Genomic DNA, 21,289 nt, shown 5'->3' on the forward strand with positions numbered 1-21,289 from the left:
AGGACAGGGGAACCAGTCAAAAACACTGTTATAGATGTGAAGGACAGGGGAACCAGTCAAAAACACTGTGTGCTGCTCTGTTCTTTTCTCTACCATAAGCCGCCTCCAATGTCATTTTGGAGAATTTGGCAGTACATCCAACTGGCCTCACAACCACAGACCACGTGTAACCACGCCAGCCCAGGACCTCCTCAACCACAGACCACGTGTAACCACACCAACCCAGGACCTCCTCAACCACAGACCACGTGTAACCACGCCATCCCAGGAGCTCCACATCTGGCTTCTTCACCTGCGGGATCATCTCAGACCAGCCACCTGGACAGCTGATGAAACTGTTGATTTGCACAACTGAGATGTGGAGATTTCTGCACAAACTGTCAGAAACCGTCTCAGGGAAGCTCATCTGTGTGCTCCTCGTCCTCACCGGGGTCTTGACCTGACTGCAGTTCGTCGTTGTAACCGACTTCAGGGGGCAAATGCTCACCTTCAATGGCCACTGGCACGCTGGAGAAGTGTGCTCTTCACGGGTTAATCCCAGTTTCAACAGTACCGGGCAGACAGCGTGTATGGCGTTGTGTGTTGGCGAACGGTTTGCTGATGTCAGCGTTGTGAACAGAGTGCCCCATGGTGGAGGTGGGATTATGATATGGGCAGGCATAAGCTACAGACAACGAAAACAATGTATTTTTATCAATGGCAATTTGAATGCACAAAGATACCGTGACAAGATCCTCAAGTCCATTTTTATACCATCCAACCGCCGCCATCACTTCCTGTTTCAGCATGATAATGCACAGCCCCATGTCGCAAGAATGTGTACACAATTCCTGGAGGCTGAAAATGTCCCAGTTCTTCCATGGCCTGCATACTCACCAGACATGTCACCCATTGAGCATGTTTGGGATGCTCTGGATTGACGTGTACGACAGCGTGTTCCAGTTCCCGCCAATATCCAGCAACGTCACACAGCCATTGAAGAGGAGTGGGTCAACATTCCACAGGCCACAATGAACAGCCTGATCAACTCTATGTGAAAGAGATGTGTCACGCTGCATGAGGCAAATGGTCACACCAGATACTGACTGGTTTTCATCAGGCAAATGGTGGTCACACCAGATATTGACTGGTTTTCATCAGGCAAATGGTGGTCACACCAGATACTGACTGGTTTTCATCAGGCAAATGGTGGTCACACCAGATACTGACTGGTTTTCATCAGGCAAATGGTGGTCACACCAGATACTGACTGGTTTTCATCAGGCAAATGGTGGTCACACCAGATACTGACTGGTTTTCATTAGGCAAATGGTGGTCACACCAGATACTGACTGGTTTTCATCAGGCAAATGGTGGTCACACCAGATACTGACTGGTTTTCATCAGGCAAATGGTGGTCACACCAGATACTGACTGGTTTTCATCAGGCAAATGGTGGTCACACCAGATACTGACTGGTTTTCATCAGGCAAATGGTGGTCACACCAGATACTGACTGGTTTTCATCAGGCAAATGGTGGTCACACCAGATACTGACTGGTTTTCATCAGGCAAATGGTGGTCACACCAGATACTGACTGGTTTTCATCAGGCAAATGGTGGTCACACCAGATACTGACTGGTTTTCATCAGGCAAATGGTGGTCACACCAGATACTGACTGGTTTTCATCAGGCAAATGGTGGTCACACCAGATACTGACTGGTTTTCATCAGGCAAATGGTGGTCACACCAGATACTGACTGGTTTTCATCAGGCAAATGGTGGTCACACCAGATACTGACTGGTTTTCATCAGGCAAATGGTGGTCACACCAGATACTGACTGGTTTTCATCAGGCAAATGGTGGTCACACCAGATACTGACTGGTTTTCATCAGGCAAATGGTGGTCACACCAGATACTGACTGGTTTTCATGAGGCAAATGGTGGTCACACCAGATACTGACTGGTTTTCATTAGGCAAATGGTGGTCACACCAGATACTGACTGGTTTTCATCAGGCAAATGGTGGTCACACCAGATACTGACTGGTTTTCATCAGGCAAATGGTGGTCACACCAGATACTGACTGGTTTTCATCAGGCAAATGGTGGTCACACCAGATACTGACTGGTTTTCATCAGGCAAATGGTGGTCACACCAGATACTGACTGGTTTTCATCAGGCAAATGGTGGTTTTACTGACTGGTTTTCATAAGGCAAATGGTGGTCACACCAGATACTGACTGGTTTTCATGAGGCAAATGGTGGTCACACCAGATACTGACTGGTTTTCATCAGGCAAATGGTGGTCACACCAGATACTGACTGGTTTTCATCAGGCAAATGGTGGTCACACCAGATACTGACTGGTTTTCATCAGGCAAATGGTGGTCACACCAGATACTGACTGGTTTTCATTAGGCAAATGGTGGTCACACCAGATACTGACTGGTTTTCATCAGGCAAATGGTGGTCACACCAGATACTGACTGGTTTTCATCAGGCAAATGGTGGTCACACCAGATACTGACTGGTTTTCATCAGGCAAATGGTGGTCACACCAGATACTGACTGGTTTTCATCAGGCAAATGGTGGTCACACCAGATACTGACTGGTTTTCATCAGGCAAATGGTGGTCACACCAGATACTGACTGGTTTTCATCAGGCAAATGGTGGTCACACCAGATACTGACTGGTTTTCATCAGGCAAATGGTGGTCACACCAGATACTGACTGGTTTTCATCAGGCAAATGGTGGTCACACCAGATACTGACTGGTTTTCATCAGGCAAATGGTGGTCACACCAGATCTGACTGGTTTTCATGAGGCAAATGGTGGTCACACCAGATACTGACTGGTTTTCATGAGGCAAATGGTGGTCACACCAGATACTGACTGGTTTTCATCAGGCAAATGGTGGTCACACCAGATACTGACTGGTTTTCATCAGGCAAATGGTGGTCACACCAGATACTGACTGGTTTTCATCAGGCAAATGGTGGACACACCAGATAATGACTGGTTTTCATCAGGCAAATGGTGGACACACCAGATAATGACTGGTTTTCATCAGGCAAATGGTGGTCACACCAGATACTGACTGGTTTTCATCAGGCAAATGGTGGACACACCAGATAATGACTGGTTTTCATCAGGCAAATGGTGGTCACACCAGATACTGACTGGTTTTCATCAGGCAAATGGTGGTCACACCAGATACTGACTGGTTTTCTGATTTTTATAAGTACAGTATATTTATATTTACTCTCAAGTACTAAAGTAAACTGAACTCGCTGTCATGTTCCAGGCAGATTTTCTACTCCTCAATAGTTCAGTGTTGGTGTGTCCACTGGAGACTCTTCTTCTTGTTTTTAGCTGATAGGAGTGGAACCCAGTGTGGTCGTCTGCTGTAATAGCCAATCAGTGACAAGGATCGACAAATTGTGCGTTCCCGAAATGCCATTCTGCACACCACTGTTGTACTGCGCTGTTATTTGTCTGCCCGTGGCTCGCCTGTTAGCTTACACCATTTTTGCCATTCTCCTTCGACCTCTCATCAATGTCGCCCACAGGACTGAGCTGATGCCGGGACGGCAGGGTAGCCTAGTGGTTAGAGTGTAGAGGTGGCAGGGTAGCCTAGTGGTCAGAGTGTAGAGGAGGCAGGGTAGTCTAGTGGTTAGAGTGTAGAGGCGGCAGGGTAGCCTAGTGGTTAGAGTGTAGAGGTGGCAGGGTAGCCTAGTGGTTAGAGTGTAGAGGTGGCAGGGTAGCCTAGTGGTTAGAGTGTAGAGGTGGCAGGGTAGCCTAGTGGTTAGAGTGTAGAGGAGGCAGGTAGCCTAGTGGTTAGAGTGTAGAGGAGGCAGGGTAGCCTAGTGGTTAGTGTAGAGGAGGCAGGGTAGCCTAGTGGTTAGAGTGTAGAGGTGGCAGGGTGGCCTAGTGGTTAGTGTAGAGGTGGCAGGGTAGCCTAGTGGTCAGAGTGTAGAGGAGGCAGGGTAGTCTAGTGGTTAGTGTAGAGGAGGCAGGGTAGCCTAGTGGTTAGAGTGTAGAGGCGGCAGGGTAGCCTAGTGGTTAGAGTGTAGAGGCGGCAGGGTAGCCTAGTATGTAAATGTAAATGTTAGAGTGTTGGACTAGTAACTGAAAGGTTGCAAGTTCAAATCCCCGAGCTGACAAGGTACAAATCTGTCGTTCTGCCCCTGAACAGGCAATTAAACCACTGTTCCTAGGCTGTCATTGAAAATAAGAATTTGTTCTTAACTGACTTGCCTAGTAAAATAAAGGTAAAATTAAAAAATTAAATATCACACCTCAAAGTTGCGTAGGCCATTCGTTTGGCCCATTCTAACTGAACCCCTCAATGCCTGTCTGCCTGCTTTATATAGCAAGTGACTCACTGACTGTAGGAGCGATCCATTTTCGTGAAGGTGTACCTAATAAACTGTCCGGTGAATGTATATCAAATGCTGTCATTTGACACTTTCTTTGGGTTCAGTGACCTTGTTTTAGAGACAGAGATGCCGGTGCTTTCTTTGGGTTCAGTGACCTTGTTTTAGAGACAGAGATGCCGGTGCTTTCTTTGGGTTCAGTGACCTTGTTTTAGAGACAGAGATGCCGGTGCTTTCTTTGGGTTCAGTGACCTTGTTTTAGAGACAGAGATGCCGGTGCTTCTATCAAACGTATTCCCATCTGTTTGTTTAAGGTGAAACCAACCGAGCAAAATGGGATTGATTACCTCACAACAATTGGATTTTGGATATCACACTACAAGTCCTGTGTCTGCACAGATAGAGACATAAACAGGCTCTCTAAGGTCAGAGTGTGACAGGCTATGATCACACCCTGACCTAACCAAATAGAGACATAAACAGGCTCTCTAAGGTCAGAGTGTGACAGGCTATGATCACACCCTGACCTAACCAGATAGAGACATAAACAGGCTCTCTAAGGTCAGAGTGTGACAGGCTATGATCACACCCTGACCTAACCAGATAGAGACATAAACAGCCTCTCTAAGGTCAGAGTGTGACAGGCTATGATCACACCCTGACCTAACCAAATAGAGACATAAACAGGCTCTCTAAGGTCAGAGTGTGACAGGCTATGATCACACCCTGACCTAGCCAAATAGAGACATAAACAGGCTCTCTAAGGTCAGAGTGTGACAGGCTATGATCACACCCTGACCTAACCAAATAGAGACATAAACAGGCTCTCTAAGGTCAGAGTGTGACAGGCTATGATCACACCCTGACCTAACCAAATAGAGACATAAACAGGCTCTCTAAGGTCAGAGTGTGACAGGCTATGATCACACCCTGACCTAACCAAATAGAGACATAAACAGGCTCTCTAAGGTCAGAGTGTGACAGGCTATGATCACACCCTGACCTAACCAAATAGAGACATAAACAGGCTCTCTAAGGTCAGAGTGTGACAGGCTATGATCACACCCTGACCTAACCAGATAGAGACATAAACAGGCTCTCTAAGGTCAGAGTGTGACAGGCTATGATCACACCCTGACCTAACCAAATAGAGACATAAACAGGCTCTCTAAGGTCAGAGTGTGACAGGCTATGATCACACCCTGACCTAACCAAATAGAGACATAAACAGGCTCTCTAAGGTCAGAGTGTGACAGGCTATGATCACACCCTGACCTAGCCAAATAGAGACATAAACAGGCTCTCTAAGGTCAGAGTGTGACAGGCTATGATCACACCCTGACCTAACCAAATAGAGACATAAACAGGCTCTCTAAGGTCAGAGTGTGACAGGCTATGATCACACCCTGACCTAACCAAATAGAGACATAAACAGGCTCTCTAAGGTCAGAGTGTGACAGGCTATGATCACACCCTGACCTAACCAAATAGAGACATAAACAGGCTCTCTAAGGTCAGAGTGTGACAGGCTATGATCACACCCTGACCTAACCAAATAGAGACATAAACAGGCTCTCTAAGAGCGGGACAATTTCCTTTATAGTGCACTACCGTTGATTGTGGGAACTGGCCAAAAGTAGTGCACTATGTAGGGAATAGGGTGCCATAGGGTCCTGGTCTAAAGTAGTGCACTATATAGGGAATATGGAGCCATAGGGTCCTGGTCTAAAGTAGTGCACTATATAGGGAATAGGGTGCAATAGGGTCCTGGTCTAAAGTAGTGCACTATATAGGGAATATGGAGCCATAGGATCCTGGTCTAAAGTAGTGCACTATGTAGGGAATAGGGTGACATTTGGGATCTGTCCTCTACATTAATAAATGATGGTCGATCTGTCCTCTATATTAATAAATGATGGTCGATCTGTCCTCTACATTAATAAATGATGGTCGATCTGTCCTCTACATTAATAAATGATGGTCGATCTGTCATCTACGTTAATAAAGGGTTAGCAGGATAATCTGTGAAGGCAGAGGGTTAGCAGGATAATCTGTGAACCACTCCAACAAAGACCCTTTAGAATGTTTCTGGAGGCTCTGAGAGTTGGCAAAAGACGCACACTTCCGCAATAAGCGGTGGGTTGGTTGAGCCGAAAACAGACTTTAAGAAACAGCTGATCCGCAAGCTGAAAACCCTCCTCAACTTTCACCAGACAGAGAAGTCAGAGCCAGATGCTTCGCCATCCTCCGCACAGCACTAGCCCTGGGTTCAAATACTATGTGAAATCTTTCAAATCCTTTGAATGACAAACGGGCGTAGTTTGCACTTTAAAAAAAAAATTGTCATGGGTTCCATTGCAACAAGCACAGATACAGCATTTTAAATGATTTCCAATAGTATTTGAACCCAGGTCTGTACAACACAGCCCAGGCAGCAAGGTAGGAGAAGAGAAGACCGAGAAGCTTCCTCTCTGACAACTCATTTAACATTCTTTCTGCATGAAAGGTGCTACCACCACCCACTACCCACAACCCACCACCCACTACCACAACCCACTACCCACAACCCACTACTCACTACCCACTACCCACTACCCACTACCCACTACCCACAACCCACCACCCACTACCACAACCCACTACTCACTACCCACTACCCACCACCCACTACCCACAACCCACTACTCACTACCCACAACCCACTACTCACTACCCACTACCCACTACCCACTACCACAACCCACTACTCACTACCCACAACCCACTACCCACTACCCACTACCCACAACCCAACACCCACTACCCACTACCCACAACCCACTAACACAACCCACAACCCACTACCCACTACCACAACCCACTACCCACTACCCACCACTCACTACCCACTACCCACCACCCACTACCCACAACCCACCACCCACTACCCACAACCACAACCCACTACCCACTACCCACAACCCACTACTCACCACCCACTACCCACAACCCACTACCCACAACCCACCACCCACTACCCACTACCCACCACCCACTACCCACAACCCACTACCCACTACCCACCACCCACTACCCACCACCCACTACCCACTACTCACTACCCACTACCCACCACCCACTACTCACTACCCACCACCCACTACCCACAACCCACCACCCACAACCCACTACCACAACCCACTACCCACTACTCACTACCCACAACCCACCACCACAACCCACTACTCACTACCCACAACCCACTACTCACCACCCACCACCCCACCCACCCACCACCACCCACTACCCACAACCCACTACCCACCACCCACAACCCAGCACCCACAATCCACTACCCACTACCCACAACCCACCACCCACTACCCACTACCCACCACCCACAATCCACTACCCACCACCCACAACCCACTACCCACAACCCACTACCCACCACCCACCACCCACTACCCACTACCCACCACCCACCACCCACAACTCACTACCCACCACCCACTACCCACAACCCACTACCCACCACCCACAACCCACTACCCACCACCCACCACCCACTACCCACTACCCACTACCCACAACCCACTACCCACTACCCACCACCCACCACCCACCACCCACCACCACTACCCACTACCCACAACCCACCACCCACTACCCACTACCCACAACCCACTACGCACCACCCACTACCCACCACCCACTACCCACAACCCACTACCCACCACCCACTACCCACCACCCATAACTCACTACCCACATCCCACATCCCACTACCCACCACCCACCACCCACTACCCTCCATCCACCACACACAACTCACTACCCACCACCCACCACCCACTACCCACCACCCACTACCCACCACCCACAACTCACTACCCACCACCCACTACCCACCACCCACTACCCACTACCCACCACCCACAACCCACCACCCACCACCCACCACCCACTACCCACCATCCACCACCCACAACTCACTACCCACTACCCACTACCCACCACCCACTACCCACAACCCACTACCCACAACCCACTACCCACAACCCACTACCCACAACTCACTACCCACCACCCACAACTCACTACCCACCACCCACTACCCACAACCCACCACCCACCACCCACAACTCACTACCCACTACCCACTACCTACCACCCACAACTCACTACCCACCACCCACTACCCACCACCCACAACTCACTACCCACCACCCACTACCCACAACCCACCACTCACTACCCACTACCCACCTCCCACTACCCACAACCCACTACCCACCACTCACTACCCACTACCCACAACTCACTACCCACTACCCACCACCCACAACTCACTACCCACCACCCACCACCCACCACCCACTACCCACTACCCACAACCCACTACCCACCACTCACTGACGTTCTTCTTCTTCACCACCAGAACATCCACGTTTGATTTCACTCTTCAGACGGAGATAAATTATACATGCGGGCTGTATTACTCAATACGCTCAAAGTACGGCCACATTCTCAGAATTCAAACTCCTTGCATAAAACAAAATAACACAAATTACGGAGGTTTCAGATCAGAAGGTATACAGACAGAAAGCATCTTTGAGATGTGATTGTCTGTTTCTCCTTAGTGTGCACAGTCCCTCAGAGTAGGACTGCTGATCTAGGAACAGTTTTCCCTTTTAAATCATATTGAATAAGAGGAGGGACCTGATCCTGGATTAGCACTCTACTCCGAGACGCTTCATGGATGACCAAAGAGTTTCTAAACCCAGAGGCACAACATCGCAAGACATCTGGGAACGCTTGAAAAAAACAGACCAAGCAGACCAGACCGGGATATGGGGTTTGAGAAGTCAATGAGAGAGATGTTCAAAATGATTCCTTAGTTGTTCATTTTTGCTAAATCTAAAGGAACAATATAGATTCGATCCAATGTCTTAAAGTAGATGAACTTGTTATTACTACAACCTCGTGAAAGTGACAAACTGACACCTTCTCACTTTTGTTAAAAACAACTTTATATATCGAAGGAGTGCCTTTTGTATTCACGGCCTGCACTGACGACCGTTAGACACCGATGACTTCTTTAGTTCGCCAACGTCACTATGACATCGCCTACAAGCGCGATCGTGGGATTTCTACCGGAGACGCAGTTTCTACCTCTTTTCATAGCGGACTTACTGTCTTTGCTCAGACCATTTGGGCCTCAACACTTCATAAAGACCCTCCGCCTTCATTTCCACTGAGTTCTTCAGTCAGCTCGGTGGATGCATTAACCGTCCACTAAAACCAAGTGTTATATGCTGCCATGCTCTCCACAGCGTTTTCAGCCCCTGCGCTCACAACTCTCCTGATATACTTTAGTCTTCTACATTAATAAATGATGGTCGATCTGTCCTCTACATTAATAAATGATGGTCGATCTGTCCTCTACATGAATAAATGATGGTCGATCTGTCCTCTACATGAATAAATGATGGTCGATCTGTCCTCTACGTTAATAAATGATGGTCGATCTGTCCTCTATGTTAATAAATGATGGTCGATCTGTCCTTTACGTTAATAAATGATGGTCGATCTGTCCTCTACGTTAATAAATGATGGTCGATCTGTCCTCTATGTTAATAAATGATGGTCGATCTGTCCTTTACGTTAATAAATGATGGTCGATCTGTCCTCTACATTAATAAATGATGGTCGATCTGTCCTCTACATTAATAAATGATGGTCTATCTGTCCTCTACGTTAATGAATGATGGTCGATATGTCCTCTACATTTATAAATGATGGTCGATCTGTCCTCTACATTAATAAATGATGGTTGATCTGTCCTCTACATTAATAAATGATGGTCGATCTGTCCTCTACATTTATAAATGATGGTCGATCTGTCCTCTACATTAATAAATTATGGTCGATCTGTCCTCTACATTAATAAATTATGGTCGATCTGTCCTCTACATTAATAAATGATGGTCGATCTGTCCTCTACATTAATAAATGATGGTCGATCAGTCCTCTACATTAATAAATGATGGTCGATCTGTCCTCTACATTAATAAATGATGGTCGATCTGTCCTCTATATTAATAAATGATGGTCGATCTGTCCTCTACATTAATAAATGATGGTCGATCTGTCCTTTACATTTATAAATGATGGTCGATCTGTACTTTACATTAATAAATTATGTGTTGGTCCATCTGTCCTTTACATTAATAAGGGATCTGGATATACTAGGGCTGTGTCACTATGGGCCCTGGTCAACAGGAAAGCACTATAAAAAGGCACCGGGTCCCATTTGGCAACATACCGTAGCTGTGTCTAAGAAACAGACTACCTCCCCCATAGGGTCTGGGTTGCACTGGGCTGTGGCTCTGCACCACGTGATAACACAAGGCTCTCCACCAGACCGGCCCCAGTCAGGACCCCCACCTCTCATCTCCACTGCAGGCTTTATTTAAAATGAGTCTCCCAGTCAGGACCCCCTCGTCTCCACAAGTTCAGCTCAGCAGCCTGAACACTTGAAATGATGGCCCTAAACTAGATGCTGTCTGTCTGCTAGGAAGGAGACTGGACCTAAACTAGATGCTGTCTGTCTGCTAGGAAGGAGACTGGACCCAAACCAGATACTGTCTGTCTGCTAGGAAGGAGACTGGATCCAAACTAGATACTGTCTGTCTGCTAGGAAGGAGACTGGACCCAAACCAGATACTGTCTGTCTGCTAGGAAGGAGACTGGACCCAAACCAGATACTGTCTGTCTGCTAGGAAGGAGACTGGATCCAAACTAGATACTGTCTGTCTGCTAGGAAGGAGACTGGACCCAAACCAGATACTGTCTGTCTGCTAGGAAGGAGACTGGACCCAAACCAGATACTGTCTGTCTGCTAGGAAGGAGACTGGACCCAAACCAGATACTGTCTGTCTGCTAGGAAGGAGACTGGACCCAAACCAGATACTGTCTGTCTGCTAGGAAGGAGACTGGACCCAAACTAGATACTGTCTGTCTGCTAGGAAGGAGACTGGACCCAAACTAGATACTGTCTGTCTGCTAGGAAGGAGACTGGACCCAAACCAGATACTGTCTGTCTGCTAGGAAGGAGACTGGACCCAAACTAGATACTGTCTGTCTGCTAGGGAGGAGACTGGACCCAAACCAGATACTGGCTGTCTGCTAGGGAGGAGACTGGACCCAAACTAGATACTGTCTGTCTGCTAGGGAGGAGACTGGACCCAAACTAGATACTGTCTGTCTGCTAGGAAGGAGACCGGATCCAAACTAGATACTGTCTGTCTGATAGGAAGGAGACTGGATCCAAACTAGATACTGTCTGTCTGCTAGGAAGGAGACTGGACCCAAACTAGATACTGTCTGTCTGCTAGGGAGGAGACTGGACCCAAACTAGATACTGTCTGTCTGCTAGGAAGGAGACTGGACCCAAACTAGATACTGTCTGTCTGCTAGGAAGGAGACTGGACCCAAACTAGATACTGTCTGTCTGCTAGGAAGGAGACTGGACCCAAACTAGATACTGACTGTCTGCTAGGAAGGAGACTGGACCCAAACTCGATACTGTCTGTCTGCTAGGAAGGAGACTGGACCCAAACTAGATACTGTCTGTCTGCTAGGGAGGAGACTGGACCCAAACTAGATACTCTCTGTCTGCTAGGAAGGAGACTGGACCCAAACTCGATACTGTCTGTCTGCTAGGAAGGAGACTGGACCCAAACTCGATACTGTCTGTCTGCTAGGAAGGAGACTGGACCCAAACTAGATACTGTATGTCTGCTAGGAAGGAGACTGGACCCAAACTAGATACTGTCTGTCTGCTAGGAAGGAGACTGGACCCAAACTAGATACTGTCTGTCTGCTAGGAAGGAGACTGGACCCAAACTAGATACTGTCTGTCTGCTAGGAAGGAGACTGGATCCAAACTAGATACTGTCTGTCTGCTAGGGAGGAGACTGGACCCAAACTAGATACTGTCTATCTGCTAGGAAGGAGACTGGACCCAAACTAGATACTGTCTGTCTGCTAGGAAGGAGACTGGACCCAAACTAGATACTGTCTGTCTGCTAGGGAGGAGACTGGACCCAAACTAGATACTGTCTGTCTGCTAGGAAGCAGACTGGATCCAAACCAGATACTGTCTGTCTGCTAGGAAGGAGACTGGACCCAAACTAGATACTGTCTGTCTGCTAGGAAGGAGACTGGACCCAAACTAGATACTGTCTGTCTGCTAGGAAGGAGACTGGACCCAAACTAGATACTGTCTGTCTGCTAGGAAGGAGACTGGACCCAAACTAGATACTGTCTGTCTGCTAGGAAGGAGACTGGACCCAAACTAGATACTGTCTGTCTGCTAGGAGGAGACTGGACCCAAACTGTCTGTCTGCTAGGAAGGAGAGATACTGTCTGTCTGCTAGGAAGGAGACTGGACCCAAACTAGATACTGTCTGTCTGCTAGGAAGGAGACTGGACCCAAACTAGATACTGTCTGTCTGCTAGGAAGGAGACTGGACCCAAACTAGATACTGTCTGTCTGCTAGGAAGGAGACTGGACCCAAACTAGATACTGTCTGTCTGTCTGCTAGGAAGGAGACTGGACCCAAACTAGATACTGTCTGTCTGCTAGGAAGGAGACTGGACCCAAACTAGATACTGTCTGTCTGCTAGGAAGGAGACTGGACCCAAACTAGATACTGTCTGTCTGCTACTGTCTGTCTGGAAGGAGAGACTGTCTGTCTGCTAGGAAGGAGACTGGAAACTAGATACTGTCTGTCTGCTAGGAAGGAGACTGGACCCAAACTAGATACTGTCTGTCTGCTAGGAAGGAGACTGGACCCAAACTAGATACTGTCTGTCTGCTAGGAAGGAGACTGGACCCAAACTAGATACTCTGTCTCTGGACCCAAACTAGATACTGTCTGTCTGCTAGGAAGGAGACTGGACCCAAACTAGATACTGTCTGTCTGCTAGGAAGGAGACTGGACCCAAACTAGATACTGTCTGTCTGCTAGGAAGGAGACTGGACCCAAACTAGATACTGTCTGTCTGCTAGGAAGGAGACTGGACCCAAACTAGATACTGTCTGTCTGCTAGGAAGGAGACTGGACCCAAACTAGATACTGTCTGTCTGCTAGGAAGGAGACTGGACCCAAACTAGATACTGTCTGTCTGCTAGGAAGGAGACTGGACCCAAACTAGATACTGTCTGTCTGCTAGGAAGGAGACTGGACCCAAACTAGATACTGTCTGTCTGCTAGGAAGGAGACTGGACCCAAACTAGATACTGTCTGTCTGCTAGGAAGGAGACTGGACCCAAACTAGATACTGTCTGTCTGCTAGGAAGGAGACTGGACCCAACCCAGATACTGTCTGTCTGCTAGGAAGGAGACTGGACCCAAACTAGATACTGTCTGTCTGCTAGGAAGGAGACTGGACCCAAACTAGATACTGTCTGTCTGCTAGGAAGGAGACTGGACCCAAACTAGATACTGTCTGTCTGCTAGGAAGGAGACTGGACCCAAACTAGATACTGTCTGTCTGCTAGGAAGGAGACTGGACCCAAACTAGATACTGTTTGTCTGCTAGGGAGGAGACTGGACCCAAACTAGATACTGTCTGTCTGCTAGGAAGGAGACTGGACCCAAACTAGATACTGTCTGTCTGCTAGGAAGGAGACTGGACCCAAACTAGATACTGTCTGTCTGCTAGGGAGGAGACTGGACCCAAACTAGATACTGTCTGTCTGCTAGGAAGGAGACTGGACCCAAACTAGATACTGTCTGTCTGCTAGGAAGGAGACTGGACCCAAACTAGATACTGTCTGTCTGCTAGGAAGGAGACTGGACCCAAACTAGATACTGTCTGTCTGCTAGGAAGGAGACTGGACCCAAACTAGATACTGTCTGTCTGCTAGGAAGGAGACTGGACCCAAACTAGATACTGTCTGTCTGCTAGGGAGGAGACTGGACCCAAACTAGATACTGTCTGTCTGCTAGGAAGGAGACTGGACCCAAACTAGATACTGTCTGTCTGCTAGGAAGGAGACTGGACCCAAACTAGATACTGTCTGTCTGCTAGGGAGGAGACTGGACCCAAACTAGATACTGTCTGTCTGCTAGGAAGGAGACTGGATCCAAAGTGAATCTGCTCTGTTTTACTGTCGTTTACCTCATGATTTCGACTGTTACGTCCAACGGCATCATGAACTTTACCAAGTACCAGGACAGTTTAGCCCAAAAACAATAAAATTCACTCCAAAATGACTCTACACACGATTTACTATTAATTTCTATTGGGCCAATAATGAACTGAAACACAACCAAAACAAACTGCAAATGAGTCACAAGCTTTTGATGTAGTCATTGCATGCTATGAATATGGGACCAAATACTAAACTTTTGACTACTTAATTTATAATAATATTTAAGGGTGTCCATCATTTTGACCCCTACCTTTTTGAGAAGCAAAATCTCTTTCTTTGAGCGATTGTATTAGTATAAAAAAATATAATTTCCCAAATTTTTCGATCATACAATATAGCTCAGTATTTGAATAACGTATTATGTACAGTCATTATTTCTCATCTTTATCAAGGGGGTCAATCATTTCAGACCCCACTGAATCTAAACCACATCTGTCTATCTCTCCCTCTCCATCCTTCTCTCTCACTCCCTCCCTCTCCATCCTTCTCTCTCACTCCCTCCCTCTACTTCCTTCTCTCTCACTCCCTCCCTCTACATCCTTCTCTCTCACTCCCTCCCTCTACATCCTTCTCTCTCACTCCCTCCCTCTCCATCCTTCTCTCTCACTCCCTCCCTCTCCATCCTTCTCTCTCACTCCCTCCCTCTACATCCTTCTCTCTCACTCCCTCCCTCTACATCCTTTTCTATCACTCCCTCTCCATCCTTCTCTCTCACTCCCTCCCTCTCCTTCTTTCTCTCTCACTCCCTCCCTTTCCATCTCCATCAAGCATTTTGCTACATTCGCAATAACATCTGTTAAACACGTGTATGTGACCAATAAAATTTGATCTGATTTTGATTTGATCTCTTTCTCTCCCTCCCTCTCCATTTCTCTCCAACCCCCCTCCCCTCCCTCTGTCTCTCTCTGAAAACAAACCTCTTGACTTCTCCACACACCCAATGAACCTACATGAAGAGATGAAACAAGTCTCATAAAATGGTGTGGAGTAGTGGAGCCTTTAGGGACAAACTGAGCCAAGATAAGCCAGGGATAAGTTGGTCATCAGTCTATCTATTCATAATAACCCTTCATTGGGATCATATATTTGATACTAGACCACATTTTCCAGCGCACTTCACTATGCAAATTATCAAATGACTTAGTCATCGTCTGGAGGAAGAGAGAGAGAGAGGTAGAGAGAGAGAGGTAGAGAGAGAGAGAGAGAGAGAGAGAGAGAGAGAGAGAGAGAGAGAGAGAGAGAGAGAGAGGTAGAGAGAGAGAGAGAGAGAGAGAGAGAGAGAGAGAGAGAGAGAGAGAGAGAGAGAGAGAGAGAGAGAGAGAGAGAGAGAGAGAGAGAGGTAGAGAGAGAGAGGAGAGAGAGAGAGAGAGAGAGAGAGAGAGAGAGAGAGAGAGAGAGAGAGAGAGAGAGAGGAGAGAGAGAGGTAGAGAGAGAGAGAGAGAGAGAGAGAGAGAGAGAGAGAGAGAGAGAGAGAGAGAGAGAGAGAGAGAGAGAGAGAGAGAATACAGTGGTAGAGAGACTGCAGCTACACAAGTTCTCCCACCGACAGACACTGGCAACCTGGGTGTGTCTCAGCCATACACAGAATCATTAATTAATTCACTTCTCTGTTTTAAACCACAGCACTCGCGTTTGAAACAATATCATCGCATAAACACCACCCATTTGAGATAGCAATTGTAGCCTACATATCGGTGACAAGCTACAATTATATTAGCGTTATAAAACGTGAATTGTGGTGACACTGGACTGCAAAAGAAATCATAATGTTTTGTCCCTGTTGTGCGTAAAGTATAATCAAACGAAAAGTAGGCCTAACAATTAAAGCCACAGACGGACATAATAAAGACTTTATACTGGGGTTGTCGTCTGAACTACTTTCAACAGACAAAACATAAGAAAAACTTGCTTGACATTTTCCCACAGAATATGTAGTATATGTTGTTACTAAGAGAAACGTGTACAGGAAGCCTGTAGATCAAGAGATCATTTAAACTTAACGTATAACAGTGAACACCAAGCAGGTGCATACAGTCATCTTAATGTCATCCCCAACCGGAACAGAACTTCTCCCGACGATTCTGAATGACTTACCGCTTTGCTCCCCCAGAAAGACCAGTTTGAATTTCCTTAAAGGGTTCCCAAAGTCACTACCCACAGACATGTTTTTGGGGAGAATTTGTAAAAGAGCAGGAGAATGAAACGCTTGTTCCCCAGTGGTCCGGGGGTTGTGGTGCTGATGATGGATGTGAAACTGAAAAGCGACGCCTCAACCCGTTCAAGCTGCTCTCTCCGCGATGGAAGCGCTACTGACTGGATCGCCTCCTGTCCGCTTCAACGGCAATCTGCGCATGCGCGGTTTGCTCTCTCCTCGCTCTGTTTGTCTGCCGCCCCCTCCCTTCTTGCTCTGGCACATGACGTCATGCGAAACGGAAGTAAAGGGAATCTTTCCACTGTTTTAAAAATTTTATTTAAACTCTTGTGCGCTACATTTTAGATTAGTTAGACCATAAGGCAAACTCAGCTTCAAATCTCATCCTTTACCTCTGGCTCCCTCTCTAGTACTTGAGTGACCCATGATGATTACATACAGACAGACACACAGACAGACAATCCCTTTTCCAACACAATATAACAATTAGACAATATAAAACAAAGATTTGTATTATTTACAGAAGTTACAAGTATTTATTGCTGCATATAAAGCACGCAAACTGATGATCCAAAACTAACCATATTGTATTGGCATTTTATTTCAACAAGATAACAATTATTTAAACAGTGCAATTGATATTTGATGCATAGCATATTATTGTGATTACAGCTGATGAGATATTGATCATATAAAATTACTATTCTGTGTAAAAAAAATATGTTTTTAGACATCTCAAACAAAAACTCAGTCTCTATAATGTCACTCACCAAAATGCCTCTGTGTTAAAGACAAAACTTAAATATTAAGCTAGCTTTAACGTTGTTGTCTACTGCAACTAGAACCCTGAATGGACAACATCCCTGGGATAACAGCAAGTGTACAGTTTTCAATGTGCACGTTTCGTCCTTCAAAATGATCTAACATCAACACCTTTCACTGCTTCTGACCCCCCTTCCCCGTGTAGGGATACTGACCCCCTTCCCCGTGTAGGGATACTGACCCCCTTCTCCATGTAGGGATACTGACCCCCTTCTCCATGTAGGGATACTGACCCCCTTCTCCATGTAGGGATACTGACCCCCTTCTCCATGTAGGGATACTGACCCCCTTCCCCATGTAGGGATACTGACCCCCTTCTCCATGTAGGGATACTGACCCCCTTCCCAGTGTAGCGATACTGACCCCCTTCCCCATGTAGGGATACTGACCCCCTTCTCCATGTAGGGATACTGACCCCCTTCCCAGTGTAGCGATACTGACCCCCTTCCCCATGTAGGGATACTGACCCCCTTCCCCATGTAGGGATACTGACCCCCTTCCCCATGTAGGGATACTGACCCCCTTCTCCATGTAGGGATACTGACCCCCTTCCCCATGTAGGGATACTGACCCCCTTCCCCATGTAGGGAAACTGACCCCTTCCCCATGTAGGGATACTGACCCCCTTCCCCATGTAGGGATACTAACCCCCTTCCCCATGTAGGGATACTGACCCCCTTCCCCGTGTGGGGATTGTGTAGGATGGTCGAAGGGGAGCTTTAGTGTCCTGTATGAGGGTTATAGTATCCTTACCAGAGCTGGAGTGTCCTTCAGTGCTGAGGTTACTAACAGGAGGATCAGCTGGGTTTGAGAACAGCGCTGAGGTTACTAACAGGAGGATCAGCTGGGTTTGAGAACAGTGCTGAGGTTACTAACAGGAGGATCAGCTGGGTTTGAGAACAGTGCTGAGGTTACTAACAGGAGGATCAGCTGGGTTTGAGAACAGTGCTGAGGTTACTAACAGGAGGATCAGCTGGGTTTGAGAACAGCGCTGAGGTTACTAACAGGAGGATCAGCTGGGTTTGAGAACAGTGCTGAGGTTACTAACAGGAGGATCAGCTGGGTTTGAGAACAGTGCTGAGGTTACTAACAGGAGGATCAGCTGGGTTTGAGAACAGCGCTGAGGTTACTAACAGGATGATCAGCTGGGTTTGAGAACAGCGCTGAAGTTACTAACAGGAGTATCAGCTGGGTTTGAGAACAGTGCTGAGGTTACTAACAGGAGGATCAGCTGGGTTTGAGAACAGCGCTGAGGTTACTAACAGGATGATCAGCTGGGTTTGAGAACAGCGCTGAGGTTACTAACAGGAGTATCAGCTGGGTTTGAGAACAGTGCTGAGGTTACTAACAGGATGATCAGCTGGGTTTGAGAACAGCGCTGAGGTTACTAACAGGAGGATCAGCTGGGTTTGAGAACAGCGCTGAGGTTACTAACAGGAGGATCAGCTGGGTTTGAGAACAGCGCTGAGGTTACTAACAGGAGGATCAGCTGGGTTTGAGAACAGTGCTGAGGTTACTAACAGGAGGATCAGCTGGGTTTGAGAACAGCGCTGAGGTTACTAACAGGAGGATCAGCTGGGTTTGAGAACAGTGCTGAGGTTACTAACAGGAGGATCAGCTGGGTTTGAGAACAGTGCTGAGGTTACTAACAGGAGGATCAGCTGGGTTTGAGAACAGACCGTTGAAAGGCATAGTGGACTTTGCCCACTGGCAGTTGATAGGTGAGTCATTTCTCTCATGTGAGACAGGTTAGGTGGATCAGGTGGGTAAAAGGGGGCGGCAGGATAGCCTAGTGGTTAGAGCGTTGGACTAGTAACCGAAAGGTTGTAAAGTTCAAATCCCCGAGCTGACAAGGTACAAATCTGTCATTCTGCCCCTGAACAGGCAGTTAACCCACTGTTCCCAGGCCGTCATTGAAAATAAGAATTTGTTTTTAACTGACTTGCCTAGTAAAATAAAGGTCAAATTAAAAAAGGAGAGCACATTCAGACAGAACACCTCAGCAGACTGTTGAAAGGAACAGTAGTGGACCTGAGACTACTCTTTTAAAGTGAGAAGGGAGAGAGGACGGAGTAGGGAGCCAGGAGGTCAGTCGTATCCCAGATCAGAGTGGTCCATCAGGCCTCTTCTCCAGGCTGTACTCCCTGGTCCTCAGGACCTTCCAGCCCACCACCCCAAGCAGGAAGATCCCCATCACCTTGAAGCCCACCTGCAGGCCCAGGTACCTGCAGAGATACGATAAGGCAGGAGGGTTAGAGCTAGTTTATAGCATGACTGTAAATATCACATTCCCACCTGCAGGCCCATGTACCTGCAGGGAAATCAAACAACCAATCAGTCAAACAACCAATCACCAATCAATCAACCAATCCGGTCAACCAACCAATCAACAATCAGTCAACCAATCCGGTCAACCAACCAATCAACAATCAGTCAACCAACCAATCACCAATCAATCAACCAATCCAGTCAACCAATCAACCAACCAACCAATCACCAATCAATCAACCAATACATTAATGAATGAATCATTCTCACTTGTATAAATGAGGCATGACAATAGTTGCATCCTTACCTGTTCCTCAGGATGTTATTGTCATAGTAACCACAGCCCAGCCGGTTGCCACAGGCATGTTTCCACCAAATACAGGAGCTGTCGATGACAATGCCGAACAGAGCTGGGGCTGGTAACCAGGCTAGAACAGAGGAGGATCACACAATACATAACATTATATACAGGAGCTGAGGATGGCCATGCTGAACAGGGCTGGTAACCAGGCTAGAATAGAGGAGGATCACACAATACATAACATTATATACAGGAGCTGAGGATGGCCATGCGGAACAGGGCTGGTAACCAGGCTAGAATAACACAATAATGCGTAACTCTAAACATTAACACTGTTCATAGAAAATAACGGCATTTCAATATAGTTGTAATCCACTAGAGGGCACTGTAACACTGCATTGACGGATGATAAAGGCAGGGTCATGTCCTAAAAGACGGGTCATATCCTAGAAGACGGGTCATATCCTAGAAGACGGGTCATATCCTAGAAGACGGGGTCATATCCTAGAAGACGGGTCATATCCTAGAAGACGGGTCATATCCTAGAAGACGGGTCATATCCTAGAAGACGGGTCATATCCTAGAAGACGGGGTCATATCCTAGAAGATGGGGTCATATCCTAGAAGACGGGTCATATCCTTGAAGACGGGTCATATCCTAGAAGACGGATCATATCCTTGAAGACGGGTCATATCCTAGAAGACGGGTCATATCCTGGAGTGGTGTATTTGATATATCATTGTATTCCATTGTGTGTTGCTTTAGGAACATCTGTCTAGATGAAGAAGATAAAAGAGTATACTTACCAAGCACTCTCATGAGCAAAAACTGGACTCCTATGGCAAAGGATTTATCTTCATGGGGAACAGTTCTGAAACAATTCAAGCAAAGTAAAATAGATTACATTAAAAATTAAAAATACATTTAAAAAACGAATGACATGTTCATTGTTTTCTTCTCTATGGACTGTGTGGTACTCATGAGGAGTATTTCACATCAAATCAGATTATAATGAACAATGAAATGACACTTTATCCAGCCATTATTTAGCTGAGGACCATCCTATTCAGTACCAGTCAAACGTTTGAACACACTGACTCATTCAAGGGTTTTTCTTTATTTTTACTATTTTATACATTGTAGAATAATAGTGAAGACATCAAAACTATGAAA

At 46.9% G+C, this 21,289-nt stretch overlaps 2 protein-coding genes across 4 annotated transcripts in view; both read right to left on the bottom strand.

Annotated features, from left to right (window-relative positions):
- Window positions 1–16,915, bottom strand: part of LOC123996539 (ras-related protein Rab-6B-like) — a 135,874-nt gene extending 118,959 nt beyond the window's left edge. Inside the window, exon 1 of the mRNA XM_046299949.1 lies at window positions 16,667–16,915. Within this exon, the coding sequence (XP_046155905.1) occupies window positions 16,667–16,736 (70 nt within the window). The 5' untranslated portion in view covers window positions 16,737–16,915. The remainder of the gene's footprint in view (window positions 1–16,666) is intronic.
- A 305-nt stretch (window positions 16,916–17,220) lies between these two features.
- LOC123996537 (solute carrier organic anion transporter family member 2A1-like) overlaps window positions 17,221–21,289 on the bottom strand; it is a 60,094-nt gene continuing 56,025 nt past the window's right edge. For 2 of the 3 annotated variants that reach the window (XM_046299946.1, XM_046299945.1), the window contains exons 12-14: window positions 20,923–20,987; window positions 20,122–20,242; window positions 17,221–19,771 (exon numbers count right to left, since the gene is read on the bottom strand). In XM_046299946.1, the coding sequence (XP_046155902.1) occupies window positions 19,651–19,771; window positions 20,122–20,242; window positions 20,923–20,987 (307 nt within the window). In that variant the 3' untranslated portion in view covers window positions 17,221–19,650. Of the gene's footprint in view, window positions 19,772–20,121; window positions 20,243–20,343; window positions 20,409–20,922; window positions 20,988–21,289 lie in introns of those variants that run through there. The other variant, XM_046299947.1, reaches the window with a different exon arrangement.

The sequence above is a fragment of the Oncorhynchus gorbuscha genome, linkage group LG15, assembly GCF_021184085.1.
Source record: "Oncorhynchus gorbuscha isolate QuinsamMale2020 ecotype Even-year linkage group LG15, OgorEven_v1.0, whole genome shotgun sequence".
Taxonomy (NCBI): domain Eukaryota; kingdom Metazoa; phylum Chordata; class Actinopteri; order Salmoniformes; family Salmonidae; genus Oncorhynchus; species Oncorhynchus gorbuscha.